Here is a 14388-nt window from a genome sequence, read left to right as displayed (position 1 = left end):
TTGTTGTTGAAAAGCTGTTTTATATATTTCCCTGATACTCGATGTGAGGGTGTATTCGTGAAACTTGTGTTGATGAGGTTAGACGGACAGTAAATTGACTCCTGAACAGCGTCCTCACCATAGACTGTATAAAAACATGGACGTAGTGTCCGTGACGTCACCCGTAGTCTCCTGAAGTGTGTTTTTGAAGCCTAAAGTGTGTAGAGCGGGCCGTCACCATCTTGGCAGCGCGTCACTGCGCGACTCTGCCGGACAATCAAAAATGGACAAAAAGGCGGGAGCTAGTTGCTGAAGCCACACCCAACCAGCACGACGGCAGTGTCAGCAGCGGCAATCCACCTGTCACTAAAGGCTACGCCCTTAATTATGCAGAACTTTAAGTCTTAATATTATTTAAATGGATGAGTTATAAAAAAATTCACCCCCCTCACAGTTGTCATAAAGGGCAAAAAATTAGCTATTTAGACCAAAATCATTTTTTGAACCAGGCTGTAAACATGTTTTTTCCTGCTGTAAAGTTGGGCATTTTAACATGGGGAGCCTCAAGCGGCCAGTCGATGAATTGCAGTTTTAGTCACTTCCTTATTGGCCTCACAAGAGAGATTGGGAGTTTGGCGCTCGGTCCTCACGTACCAGTCGGAGTGACAGCAGTCCGTTTACCTGCACTCAACACATGCAGACACACAGTAACGCACACAATGAGTGTTTGAGCGTTCCTCCTGCTGTGCCTTTCCATGGTTGTGTAATTACCCCTTAGCCACCGCTCAGCTACAGAAATCATCTGTAATTGCCGCTCAATGTCCCCGTTTGGTTCCAGTGTCAGACAAATCTTTCTTTCTCTTTCATTTCTTCTCTCCCTCTGTTTTTAAACCTTGTCATTTTGCCGTTCTAAAAGTGGGGAAACAAAGGTGCACGTTAAGAGCAGGTTTGTCTTGCAATCTAGTTGTGGACTTTATTCCGTCTGATGGTAACACTTCTGTGGTCATATTCAAATGTTGCTCATTCAGTCTATAACTCAAGGCATCATATAATGTAGGTCTAACCAGTTCTGATGTTGAGGTACAACATGTTCCTGTACCAGAAGACATTGATCAGGATGTTTGGAAGTAATTTTTAGTGTTTATGGTTAATATCAGATGAAAGCCCTCTCTAGATCACAGCCCTTTGTCCACCATGCAAACAATGGTGTCTTGTCTTCTTGTGTTTGTCATATTTGTTTCAGTAATTTAACTCCTTAAATCCAGAATATCACTTTTATTCTGGATTATACCAGTGGTGAATAAGAAGATTCTTTACGTACGCTTTGCTTTCATTTTCATTCTCTTATCTTGGAAAGGTTGCAATGAATTATCCCAAATATGCTGGTAAAAGACCAACAGTGTCCTCAAAAATGCCTGGAGCTTTTGTTTTTCTCCCACGAACCCTCTCTGACACGTGTAAAGGGTGGGATCAGGTTGTGTCCTGCGGGAGGAAATGTTCAGAATTAATCATCTCTGTGGAGAGTTTCACAGCAGCCCTTCAGTCATTAAGATTAATGTTCCTGTGTATTTATTTTGTCTGTTATAAACAAACTTATCTCCAGCATCTCAGCTAGCTGACATGTATGCAAATAGTGTTGGCACAAGTGTTCTCCCCTTGTTTCATTTCTTACTCCTAAGGCTACCACAAATGCCTTCTTTCAGTAGCAAAGCAATTGATTATGTAAAAAGCATGCTTTGAAATCATTTGATGAATCAGTTTTAACCATTTTTTGTGATATTCACTTGACCATTTAAAACTGTAAATATTCAAATAAAACATTATTTTTATGTTTGATCAGTGGCACAAAGGCAATAGGACTATAAGATATCAATGTTAAATAGTTAGATGAATTAATAATATAATATTCAGACTATATAATAAATGAACATATACATAATATAGTGATAGTTTGCTAATCTTACTATAATCTGTTTATAGTTGCCATGGAAGTAAGATAGATAGATAGATAGATAGATAGATAGATAGATAGATAGATAGATAGATAGATAGATAGATAGATTAAACTAAATATTATAGTTTTATACGGTTGAATTTGGGTGTTTTTTGTAAGTTGCCTTCTAAGAACTTTCAGATGGTTCTTGAATGTTTCTGTAGACAGTCATTGGTCAAAACTGGGTAAGTCAGTCTTCTGTTTACCAACTTGAGTAGATTGTCTGTTTTTTTCATCCACCATTTAACTCAATCAGTGCCCTTCTCAAGGGTTATAATAAATGACAGCAGCAAAATTACAGTCATCCATCTCAGCAGCTTAGATCTGCATCCTGTTTTTTGTGCCCACCCCCAGCACAGAGGACAAAGAGAGAACAAGGGGGAGACAGGACATATCATGGAAAGATCAATGAAAAACAATCACTCGTATTTGTGCTACTTTTATACAGTCCAGATTAGAGCTGAAACAACGAATCGATTTAATCGATTAAAATCGATTATTAAAATAGTTGTCAACTAATTTAGTCATCGATTCGTTGCTAAATAACTTTTATTTGCCGTAAGCGGCTCATTTCGTGCATATTTCAAATCTGCGGTGACCAAAGTGTGGCAGTAATGAGCCACCGGAGGTTTTACTCAGCCAGTACAGCAGGAGAAGTAGCGAATAGCCAATAGCTGGCCTCGTTTTATGTCACGTGCTTCCCGAACAGCGTCTCTGCAGCCATGTCTGCAGCATTCAGCGTGATGTGGGAGTACTTTACATTGAGCCTTTAAAAAAGAAGAGTAACCTGTAAACTCTGCACTACTGCACTGTTTAAGGGGACGTTCACATATCGCGTCTTTTGCGCTCTCAAGTTCGTTATTTCCAACACCGCACCGCATCGAGTTAAAAACATTTCAACTTTTCAGAATGCAGCAACCGCACCGCGGGTCATGTGACAAGAACTAACCAATCAGCTTCATCCTTTCCCGTAACAACGTTAAAAGCTCAGTCAAGATGAAAGGAACAGCTGGTCATAGTTGTATATGGATTTCCATTTTGAAATAAATTTAGTAGCAGAGCTACTGCAAGCGATTTTTTGAGCTGCAAATCCATTTATCCTTTGCTGAAATTTCCGTGTCTTCAAGGAGAGAGCACGTCATGGTTGCTTAGCAAAGGCAGACGCCTCAGGGGCGCTTCTGCACGAGCGCTTTGGAAAGAAGGAGAAAGCGGTGCACCTAGCGTTTTCCACGCGTTTTTAGGCGCGATATGTGAACGGCCCCTAAGACTTTCATTTGTGCAGATTCTCCAGTACAATGTTGTTTGCAAATGTTTAGTCGTAAAAGCTGATAACATTGCTTTTTAACAGTTAACATTTAAAGCTTTACAAACATGTTCTGTGATCAGTTTGTCGTTTACCAGTTCAAAATTCAGTCGTGCAGCCTAATTATGACTGAATGAGAGAGGTAAATGTAGATATTTGAAATGCACTTTTTTTCTAAGTATTATTCACTGCTCTTTTTCACACAGCAGGTTTTTTGTGTGTGTCCTATTTTTTTTCTGGACAACCTTCTGATGGATTTTACTTTAAATTGTGAGTTCCATTCAGGTTTCATGCCATTGGCACTTTTTTTGAAGGATTGTTTACAATTTCACAGCAAAAGCTATAAAGCTTTTTCCCAGTAAATAATAAAATACAATGCACTGCAATTTTATTCTGTTTTATCCTTATTCTTCGTGAAAATATGTTCTGAAAGATTCCTTAATAAGCTTTGTTCGGGATGTTAAACTACTTTAGGAGCTCTAAGGACTGCCATGGTGAAAACATTATTTGAAATCTCCTTGTGAAATTTGCTAGAGTATGGGTCAGTGTTCTGATTGCAGAAGAGTTCAACAAAGGATTACTAACACATAATAAAACACAACTCCAGGTATATTTTTGATGAGGATATGACAGTGCAAAATGGTTAAAATCTCTTAAATCTATGCTGAATGATAAAGACCATTTATTAATAATTTACTTGGGGAAAAAATGGGAAAAACTAAAATATAAGTACATAAACCGATTAATCGATTAATCGTAAAAATAATCGACAGATTAATCGATTATCAAAATAATCGTTAGTTGCAGCCCTAGTCCAGATCATCATTCTTGTCTATTGGTGGATCTAGTGAAATTTTTCCTCACTTTGGTACATTAACTTACTCCTTATATGTACCTGTTGTTGTATTGTGTCACACCGAGGGGCAGGTGGACCTGCAGGTGGATTTTTTTGATGTAGGCTTTTGTGATGCAGCCAGCCCTGATACAGCAGCTGCTACTTTGTGGCACATTTGCAGTGAAATTCGCAGTAATTGCAGACCTCCCTTCCTTCATTTTAGAGAGCATTGTTTTATCACCATGAAAACTGTTAGATGTGATGGGAAGAGAGAGCTTTCTATAGAAAGTGATGGCTGTCTTGTTAACATCATAATGTAGGTTGTCCGCCCTAATTATAAACCGCTATTGCTGTCAAAAGATAAGCTTTAAGAAACACTGTCTTTTTTGCTTAACTGCTAGTGTTCCTCTCAACTAGTAACAAAAGCTTCCCCTAACGACTTATTTCCAATCCAGTCCCAGATGGTGATCTTAAGACTTGAAGTAATGTATGCCAGAACAACACCTGCAATAAAGAAAAGATTACAATTTACAAATCTACTTGGAATCTTATTATAATTGTCAGTCTCAAGTTTCTTCAATTACACAACCCTTTCATTAAGATTATTAGCAAATCTGATATTGTTTCTCTTTGTCTGTTGCAGACTGAGGTGATCAAAGGACCATCTGGGAGCGTGGGAATGACGTTCAGGCATGTCCCTGCCAGTGATGGTGACACGGTGCATGTAAGCATAGAGACTGTCACCCCAAACTCCCCAGCTGCCCTGGCAGACTTACAGAGAGGAGATCGCCTCATTGCTATTGGAGGTTAGACTTACATTTACTATTCAAATGGAATGTTTGACTTTGGATAGTTGTGGATAGTTTATTTGATGGACAATTTTGTAAGGTTTTATAATAGATTTGCAAAGATAAAGAATCAATCATTCTTTGTCTATTTGCATAGGAGTCAAAGTGACGTCCTCTGTCCAAGTGCCGAAGCTGCTAAAACAAGCTGGAGATAGAGTGATAGTTTTATATGAGAGGCCGGTCCGGCACCAGGTGCCTACCGTGGGCTTGGGGATGCTCCAAGAAACCCTAGGCCCAATGGAGGAACCCAGTTATCTTCATCATCCTGGGGGCTACGAGGAGGACCCAGCCCCGATAACCACCATGGACATATCTGATAACAGAGACAATGACTCTGAGTTTGAGGAGCTAATCGTTGAGTCCAAATCAACTGCAGCTCCAGTCACTGTTGACACTAAGGAGGATTTCCTGCTCTCTGTAAACCAAAGTCCAAAAAAAACTGTGGCCAACTTGGCCAAGCCCCTTGGTTCCATCTCACCAGTTCTCAACCGCAGACTGAATCTTCAGTCCCCACTCAAACCCCAGCCCAAAGAATCACCAAAGGCACCAACTCTCAAGGCTGCTGAACCTTCTGAACCACCACAGAGACCAATGGTGCCCCCTCCTCCACCACCTGCACGCCCTCCTGTCCCTCCCAGGCCCCATATAAAAGTCACATCTGCGTCTTCAGAAACCCAGAGCTTGTTTGAATGTAATGAACCTGTGGTGGAAAAAAGTCCAGAGAAAACACAACCCACTGCTGGCAGTGGTGACAAAACCGTAGAGAAAATCCCTGTGAGGTCACCAGAGCCAAAGCCTGTGAGCAAACACCCAGAGCTTGCAGAAGAAATCCCAAATATTCCAGCCACAAACAAGCGAGATTCAGCCAAAGACAAGGTATACGAGAGCTCCTCCAACACTAGAGACAGTGTCGATGAGCAGGGTCTCTGGGAATCATCTGAAATCATTTACCGCAGCAGAGCTGCCCGCTGGAACAAAGCCTCTGTGATCTTTGAGGTGGAAAGCCACTACAAATTCCTTAATGTAGCGCTTTGGTGCAAGGACCCCTTCAAGCTTGGTAGTCTCTTGTGCTTAGGGCACGTCAGCTTGCGCTTGGAACACATAGCACTGGAATGCTTAGCTACATCATCTGCTGAATATCAGAGCACCTTTCGTCTATGTGCTCCTGAACCAAGGGCCAGCGTCAGCCGTACTGCTTTGCGCAGCTTGAGCACTCACAAAGGTTTCAATGAGAAACTCTGTTATGGAGATGTTACACTCAACTTCACTTACCTTGCAGATGGGGAGTCAGACCTCTCCAGTGGATTGGTAGAACGTGAGCGGGATGGGAGTCTTCAGGAAGAGCACTTAAAAGACCGGGAAAAGGAACGGGAGCAGGTACTCATGGCAACCCGGGATGAACCAAGTTACAGCGGCATGCAGTTTGGAGATATGCGGCACAATTTTCAAGACACTCAGTTCCAGAATCCCACTTATTGCGATTATTGCAAGAAGAAGGTGTGGACCAAGGCTGCCTCACAGTGCATGACCTGTTCTTATGTCTGTCACAAGAAGTGTCAGGAGAAGTGTCTAACAGAGTTTCCTAAATGCGTAGCTGCCTCAGTCCGACGTGGAGCAGATCCTGAGGCCAAGTCTACCATCAATCGGGCAACTACTGGCCTTACACGTCACATTATCAATACTAGCTCTCGACTCCTCAATCTGAGGCAGGTGCCCAAAGCCAGACTTGCAGAACAGGTTGCAGAAATAGGATCAGGACCGGTGGAGCCTTCTCCAAAACAGACACCTAACACATCTGACAATGAGAGCAGTGACACAGAGACCTATACTGGGGCCAGTCCTTCCAAGCAGCCACCTGGTAGTAGTGGCTCCAAACTGGTGCGCAAGGAAGGTGGGCTGGATGACAGCGTCTTCATTGCCGTCAAAGAGATTGGTCGAGATCTTTACCGTGGCCTCCCAACAGATGAGCGTTCACATAAACTGGAGTTGATGTTGGACAAGTTGCAGCAGGAGATTGACCAGGAGCTGGAGCATAACAACACTTTGAGTGTGGAAGAGCGAGAAACGATTGATTCCCGGCACAAGGCCCTCATCTCAGCAGCTCTGGCCAAGTCCGGTGAACGACTCCAAGCGTTGACTCTGCTCATGATTCACTACCGTGCTGGCATCGAAGACCTAGAGTCTGTAGATAGCACCTCACCATCTGAACAGCATGGCTTTCCAAAGACCAAAACAGAGGGTCTGGAGGAGTCGCTGATGGGCACAGAAGTGTACGACAGTGACATATGCAGTCCTGTTGGTGTTCAGATGCTGGATGAGATTACAGATGAGCAGATCTGTGTAGAGGCATTACCGTAAAGATGATAAAAGGCATCAGGGGCTTGGGATTCAAGAACAAATACTTTTTCTCAAGTATGACTTGTGAGGTTTGCAAAAGTATTCCTAAAGATGTACTGTCAATTGTGGAATTTTGTGAGAGTGTCAGTAGTTTAACAATTTCTTTTTCTTTTCTTTTTTCATAAATACCCCCCCCCCCATCTTTAGTTATTAGTTACTGTTTTAGAGGACAGAACCATCAGTCTGTAGACTTTTGTTAGTATTACATCAAATAGTTGAACGTGAGTTCCCATAACATGATCAATCCAAGTTTTAACTGCCTTACCTGAAAGGTGCAGTAAAATATTTTTTTACATAAGCTTAAGTAGGGAGAGGTGTGTGCTTGAAGCAAGATGAGCTTGAATACATATTTTTATTTTAACTTTGTGTATTGGTAGAGACTGAATTATATACATGTATGCTCTTAGTTATGCTCATGGTTGGAAATATATCTTGTCCATTGTGTTTTAAGCTTCAAGCCCCTCACTACAAAATGTTGGATTATATCCTGAATAACAGTCCATAGAACCTGATGCCATTCCTAACCAACATTTTTTTCTCTGATAAGCACCTTTTGTTCCTAATTGTTATTAATTTTAAAGCATAATTTCTTTAATGTTCATGTTTTATTTTTTTAATGTTTAATGTTGAACTGAGAGGGAATCATCATAGGACAAATAATCTTGAAGTTATTATTCTACTGGGGACCATTCTTTGTCTAATTTAAATTTGTCACAAAGCCAGTGTGACTTTATTTTTGTTTTGTTTTTTTGAGGGAAGTATATTTATATTGCATATGTGTGTTTCATAATATGTTTCTAATAATTGTCATTATATAATCTCACAATTCATTTTAGCCTTTATGAGTTCTAAAATGCTGGCGATTTTTCTCAAACCAGTTTGTATACTTTTGTTATCCACCATCAGTTGGTCCGGGTGAATGGTTATGTATGTGTGAATATTTCAGCCTGTTAGTTTTTGGTTTGATTTATGTATTGGAATGTGTAATTTTGATTATCATGCAAGCAAACTTTCAGTATGTCTAACATCTGTGTGCGTTCGCATGCATTGTTGTCATTGAGAGTTGATTTTACATGTGTACTAATGAATTTATCTCCTAAATGACTAACATTACATTCATTATTCCGTTCACCTCTCAAACACATCTCTCAACCTGTAAAACTACATCATTAAAAACTCTTTTGTCAATGCATACAGTACTCCTTAATTCCCAAAGCTAATGTTTAAGTTCATGAACAGTCTGTAACCTGTCTGCTCATTGTGGCCTCTGTCTGTATATTGCTGGTTAGTTTTCATTTACTTCATTTACTTTAAATGGACTTGGAATTGATTAATGAAAGACTTTTTTTGCTGTTACTACATGTGGTTTACACATGAACAACTGTAACTGGCTACATGCATTACTGGATCTGTTTTCCTGAATTAAAGCTTTTTAGTAAAAACAAATGACTAGGCCTTTAGGTGGCGAGGACAAAACTCTTAATCCAGGCATGGCCAACTTTGGTCTTGGAGAGCCATAGTCCTAAAGAGTTTTGCTCCAACTCTGATTAAAAACTGACCTGCCTGTAGCTTTCTAGTAATCCTTAGACCCTGATTAGCTTGATCAGGTGTGTTTGATTAGAGTTAGCGAAACTCTGCAGGACTGTGTCTCTCCAGGACAGAAGTCCTAGTTTTGTCCTAGTCCAACCAATCTGTGTTAACAGTCAAGCTGTCCTTGTTAACATTTCTGCTGCTATATCATCTATTCATTGGGCCTGGGACATCATTTTTAAAGTTTGGTCCACCTTACCCTGGCCCAACGAGTATGTATCACCATAGAGGACCTCTGGTCACAGGGCCTTGGACAGTATACACTATTCAGCTGCTGTAGAATTGGTCTGTTTTTGCTTGTGCAATATTTGCACAAGTTGTTGAAGGAAGGAATAACATTAAATGGTAAGGTGTTTTTTTTTCTCTTGGCTTCTTGTCTAGTTGCTGCTGCTGTAATCCCATGCTTCTCAATACAACACCGCCATCATATGCTCTCAAAATATTTCTCCAATTATTTAAAAAAAATAAAATAAGTATGAAACATCACATCCTCTTTGGCAAACTGTGGTTAAGCTTTTCTGAGAAAGCTCTTGTTCTTATTGGAAGCTGTGTCATGTTTTAAAGCGCTAATGTAAAAAGCCTAATGTAGGTGACTTTAAACCATGTTCTTTCTCCCTGAACTTCTATAGTGTTCAACATGTGCGTTCATCCTTTCTTTTTTGCTGTTGTTGTTATTGCTTAATGTAAATATGATTTTGTTCTTTTGTGGGTTTTATTTATAGTGGAGGGCATCTTCCGACAAAGTGCACAGCTTTTAAACTTGCTGCAAGACCTTTACGCACTGACATATCATATTTGCTTATGCACTTGAGATAAATAAATTATTAGAAATGAAAAAAAGTTCCTCTGTAATTTTTGCACCTTCCCATACACTAATACTGCAACAGTATTCATTTTTAGTTAATCTGTGTTTTTCGCTACATTTGATAACCGAGAAGCCAGTTGCGATGGTATGAAACCAATGAGAAGAGAATGTCGTGTTTTGCACAAGTTAGCCTACTTCAAAAGATGTGAGTGCAACACTCAAGTACATCCATCTAGCCTGTGTTTAATGGAAAACATGTTAAAGTATATTTAGTGGGCAAAACTGTATGGACAGTTGATAAGACATTGGGAGCAGGTGGCATTTAGTGGTTAGTTGTGAACCCATTAACCCAAGATTGCCACACTGCAGAATCAATAACAGGAAATAACACTCTTAAACCTTGGTCCAACTGAGTAAAGCAAAGAACATTTTTAAATCAATAGAACATTTAAAAGTTTTGGATTTTCATTGGATAATGCAGACTTGAATTGTCATTCTACCAGGTTCTCTTTTCATTCCAGTATTGATTGAACTAAAATTATTTGACAATCATGTAAATTCTGTTTTGTACGCAAAATGATTAAGATCACTGGGGAAAAACAAGGATCATGTCTTTTTAAACATTTATTTTCTGTTGTGGTCACACACACACATACATTATCGTCAGAGCTCTAAAGCTGATGTAAAACCTAACCACCAGACTAAACACTGGATATAAAACCAGCAGCTCAACCTCCTAGTTGATATAGTGTAAACACAAACAAGATATACCAGTCTGAAGGCACACACTGACGTTGGCACATACACAAATTTCTAAAAAAAAAAAAAAAAAAAATTTGAAAATAAATGACATAATACTCTTCTTAACCCTTAATGGGTAAACAGGTTAAAAACGACATCGCGGTTAAAGGACACTGCTGCAACTCAAACATTGGCAGCACATTTACCAATCTGATTAAACCTGCGTAGACACCTTATAGTTGTGTTTGCGTTTAAAAATCTGATCTTGTTTTAGATCATATTGGAATCGACTTGTGTAGCGTCAATGGCAAATTTTGTCTTCTGACTCGCATGCATTCGTTCTGTCCACAACTGCAGTTGTAATGATAGCAGATTGGGAGCAGCGCACTGTTCCTCACAACTAATACAAACATCTTCCGGTTGTGCAGATGCTTAAAGGAACACTAAATTTTTTTTAAAAATAGGCTTATTTTCCAACTCCCCTAGAGTTAAACAGTTGAGTTTTACCATTTTCTAATCCATTCAGCGGATCTCTGGGTCTGGTGGTAGCACTTTTAGCTTAGCTTAGCATAGATAATTGAATCTGATTAGACCATTAGCATCTTGCTCAAAAATGACCAAAGAATTTAAAACTTGACACTTCTGTAGTTACATCATTTACTAAGACCGACGGAAAATGAAAAGTTGCGATTTTCTAGGCTGATATGGCTAGGAACTATAATCTCGCTGCGTAATAATCAAGGAACTTTGCTCCCATACCATGGGTGCAGCAGGCACAGTGATATTACGCAGTGCCTGAAAATAGTCCCTAGCTAGTTTGGGACTAGCTGGGGACTATTTTCAGGCACTGCATAATATCCTTGCGCCTGCCGTACCCATGGTATTAGTGATGGGAAGTTCGGATCATTTTACCGACTCGGACTTTTGAGTCTCGTTCAGCAAAATGAACGAATCTTTTTTCGAGTCATTTCGTTCATTTTAGCAAAATGTAATGAAAATGTTATGTGTTACTTCCCCAACACATCTAGTACTTACGCAAACGTTGATCCCACTAAAAACAATACAAAACTAAAATGCTATAAGATACAGAAAAAAAAATCCTTCTTTACCTGGGTCTTCAGTCTGTGATTAGCTCACCTCACCTCTTATCTGACAAGAGTCCTCGGGTTTAAGTCATTCCTTAATCACGTGACAGCCACATACGCAAAACTAACGCAGTCTTGAGCCGGAAAGAGAATTGATTAGTTCATCTCATGAGTCTTTCGGGTCTCGGGTCGAGTTTGACTCGTTCCTTAATCACGTGACAGACCCATACGCTATTTCTGTCACTGTGTTTTTGTTACTGTTTGTTGAGGATCTGTGTTTTGTTATTATTTTTATAAATAAATAAAACCCTGTTATAAATAAAATATTGATTAATTTGTCTTTTTGACTGTCTATCGGTAAATAAACACTAGGCTATATAATAATATAATAATTCAAGCTTACAATAAAAAGTATTTATACTAGTTTGTTCATTTTTACTCCAATTTTGAGTTTGCTAGTATAATAATTGCTTTTCCTAGGCAGACTTGACATATTGGTGTAATATATGTATAAGAAGATTGCTCAAAAAAGGACATAATGACATATACATTAAAAGCAAATAAAATTTTGAATTTGAATTATTAATGTTAGTTTAAAACATTAAGGTTATGATAACTTCAGCTTTAACAGTTTTAACCCAGCTCAGAGTGAGGAGGATACTTCAGATCCTGGTGCTACTGCCAGTGCAGGGGCCATGTTTTAGGAAGACTTTGACGAGAGGGTAGCAAGCTTGAGGCCTTCTGCTACCTCTTCTAAGACCTCAGATGCTATAAAGGTGCAGGCCTACCTTGCAGAGCCACTCTTACCCCGCACATCAGACACTCTGGCCTGGTGGAGGAGATGTTCACCAGTATACAAAAGCCTTTCTGAAGTCACAAAGACAAGACTTTGCATTGTGGCCACATCTGTGCCATCTGAAATAATTTTTTCTAAAACTGGGCAGATTATCTCAGATAGAAGAAACAGACTCAGCCCATCCAAGGTCAGGGAGCTTGTTTTTTTTAATGCAAACATGCCTTAAAGCAAGTCCTAAAAATATAGCCACAGTGTGTTATTTATTTTAAAGCTTATTTATTTTTATTTATTTAGAAAAAGACTAGCTTGTTGTGCAATATTTTTGTTGTTGTTGTGATTTTAAAGGTAATTTGTTATTGTTATAAGGCTCCGTAGCTTTAGTATCTCTTCATTTTCATTTATTTTTATTTAAATGGTTTAAAATTATTTGGGGAATAGTTATACTCTTTGATATAAAGTTTTTATTTTGGCACAAAAGTGTTATTTATTTTAAAATGTATTCATTTTAAATTATTATATAAAAAAAAAGCAAAGCTTGTTGTGCAATATTTAGTTTTTCTTTTTTTATATTGTACTTTTAAAGTTCATTTGTTAAGGTTATTAGACCCTGTGGCTTTATTATCTTTTAGTTTTATCTTTATTATACTTTTTTATTATTTTGATTTATTTTGGAATAGTTGTCCTCTTTGTTACAAAGCTTTAATGGCACAAAAATAAACAATAAACAACAATTCAAAAGTATGTACACAGTGTTTTTTAATGTTTATAAAGTGTCATATGTTACAAAAGTATGGTTTATACAGACAATCTGATTTAATAATTACTCTAGCCAATGTTGTCACATCACGGGACAAAAGAACGAACAACCCGAAGAACCGAAAGATTAACTAATCAATTCTCTCTCCGACTCAATACTGCATTCTTTTACTGTCTATGGTTTTAGCGTATGGGGCTGTCACGTGATTAAGGAATGACTCGACCCGACCCGAAGACTCATGAGATGAACTAATCAATTCTCTTTCCGGCTCATATTGCATTGGTTTTAGCGTATGTGGCTGTCACGTGATTAAGGAACGAGTCAAAAACCCGATAGACCCGAACTATGAACTAATCAATTCTCTTTCCGGCTCATATTGCATTGGTTTTAGCGTATGTGGCTGTCACGTGATTAAGGAACGAGTCAAAAACCCGAAAGACCCGAACTATGAACTAATCAATTCTCTTTCCGGCTCAGACTGCATTGGGTTAGCGTATGGGGCTGTCACGTGATTAAGGAACGAGTCAAAAACCCGATAGACCCGAACTATGAACTAATCAATTCTCTTTCCGGCTCAAGACTCCATTGACTGACAGGTGAATCCATAGACATGTATGGTGAATCACTACTACTAGAAAAGAACCTATAGAATAATGCGCATGCGCGACTGAACGAATCACTCCCCGAGACGACTCGTTCTTCCCGAGTCACATTAAAGATTGGTTCAAAATGAACGAATCGTTCAAGAACGACACATCACTACATGGTATGTCAGCAATGTTCCTTGATGCTATCGAGATGCTAATGGTCTAATCAGATTCAATGATCTATGCTAAGCTAAGCTAAAAGTGCTACCACCAGACCCGGAGATCAGCTGAATGGATTCGAAAACTGTAAAAACTCAACAGTTTAACTCTATGGTAGATGGAAAATTGAGCCTATTGAGTGTTCCTTTAAAGCTGAGCTAACTTGATTTTTCTCAAAGGCTAGTTCTGGTCACAACTGTTGCATTAAACTGATTGTAGCTGCAGAGGAAAACATGCTGTGTATCAAATCCATGATTTTATATAAAGGAATGTTTCCCTCAGTACATCAATAATTCCAAGAAATTAAAGCTGAATCCAGCTATATTGAAGAATTATTTATAAACTATTGTACTAGTCAGATAATTTACCTCCAAAACCAACTAGTTCAACCCATAAGAAAAAGCCTGATATAATTTTTTGATAAACAAAAGATGGGAATTAGACATGTTTTTA

At 38.9% G+C, this 14388-nt stretch overlaps 1 protein-coding gene across 1 annotated transcript in view; it reads left to right on the top strand.

Annotated features, from left to right (window-relative positions):
- LOC132111508 (PDZ domain-containing protein 8-like) overlaps nt 1–8547 on the top strand; it is a 43044-nt gene extending 34497 nt beyond the window's left edge. Inside the window, exons 4-5 of the mRNA XM_059518873.1 lie at nt 4754–4916; nt 5056–8547. Of these exons, the coding sequence (XP_059374856.1) occupies nt 4754–4916; nt 5056–7316 (2424 nt within the window). The 3' untranslated portion in view covers nt 7317–8547. The remainder of the gene's footprint in view (nt 1–4753; nt 4917–5055) is intronic.
- Nucleotides 8548–14388: the final 5841 nt, after the last annotated feature.

Source organism: Carassius carassius, chromosome 31 (assembly GCF_963082965.1).
Source record: "Carassius carassius chromosome 31, fCarCar2.1, whole genome shotgun sequence".
NCBI lineage: Eukaryota > Metazoa > Chordata > Actinopteri > Cypriniformes > Cyprinidae > Carassius > Carassius carassius.
This window is presented reverse-complemented; position numbering and strand designations above follow the sequence as displayed.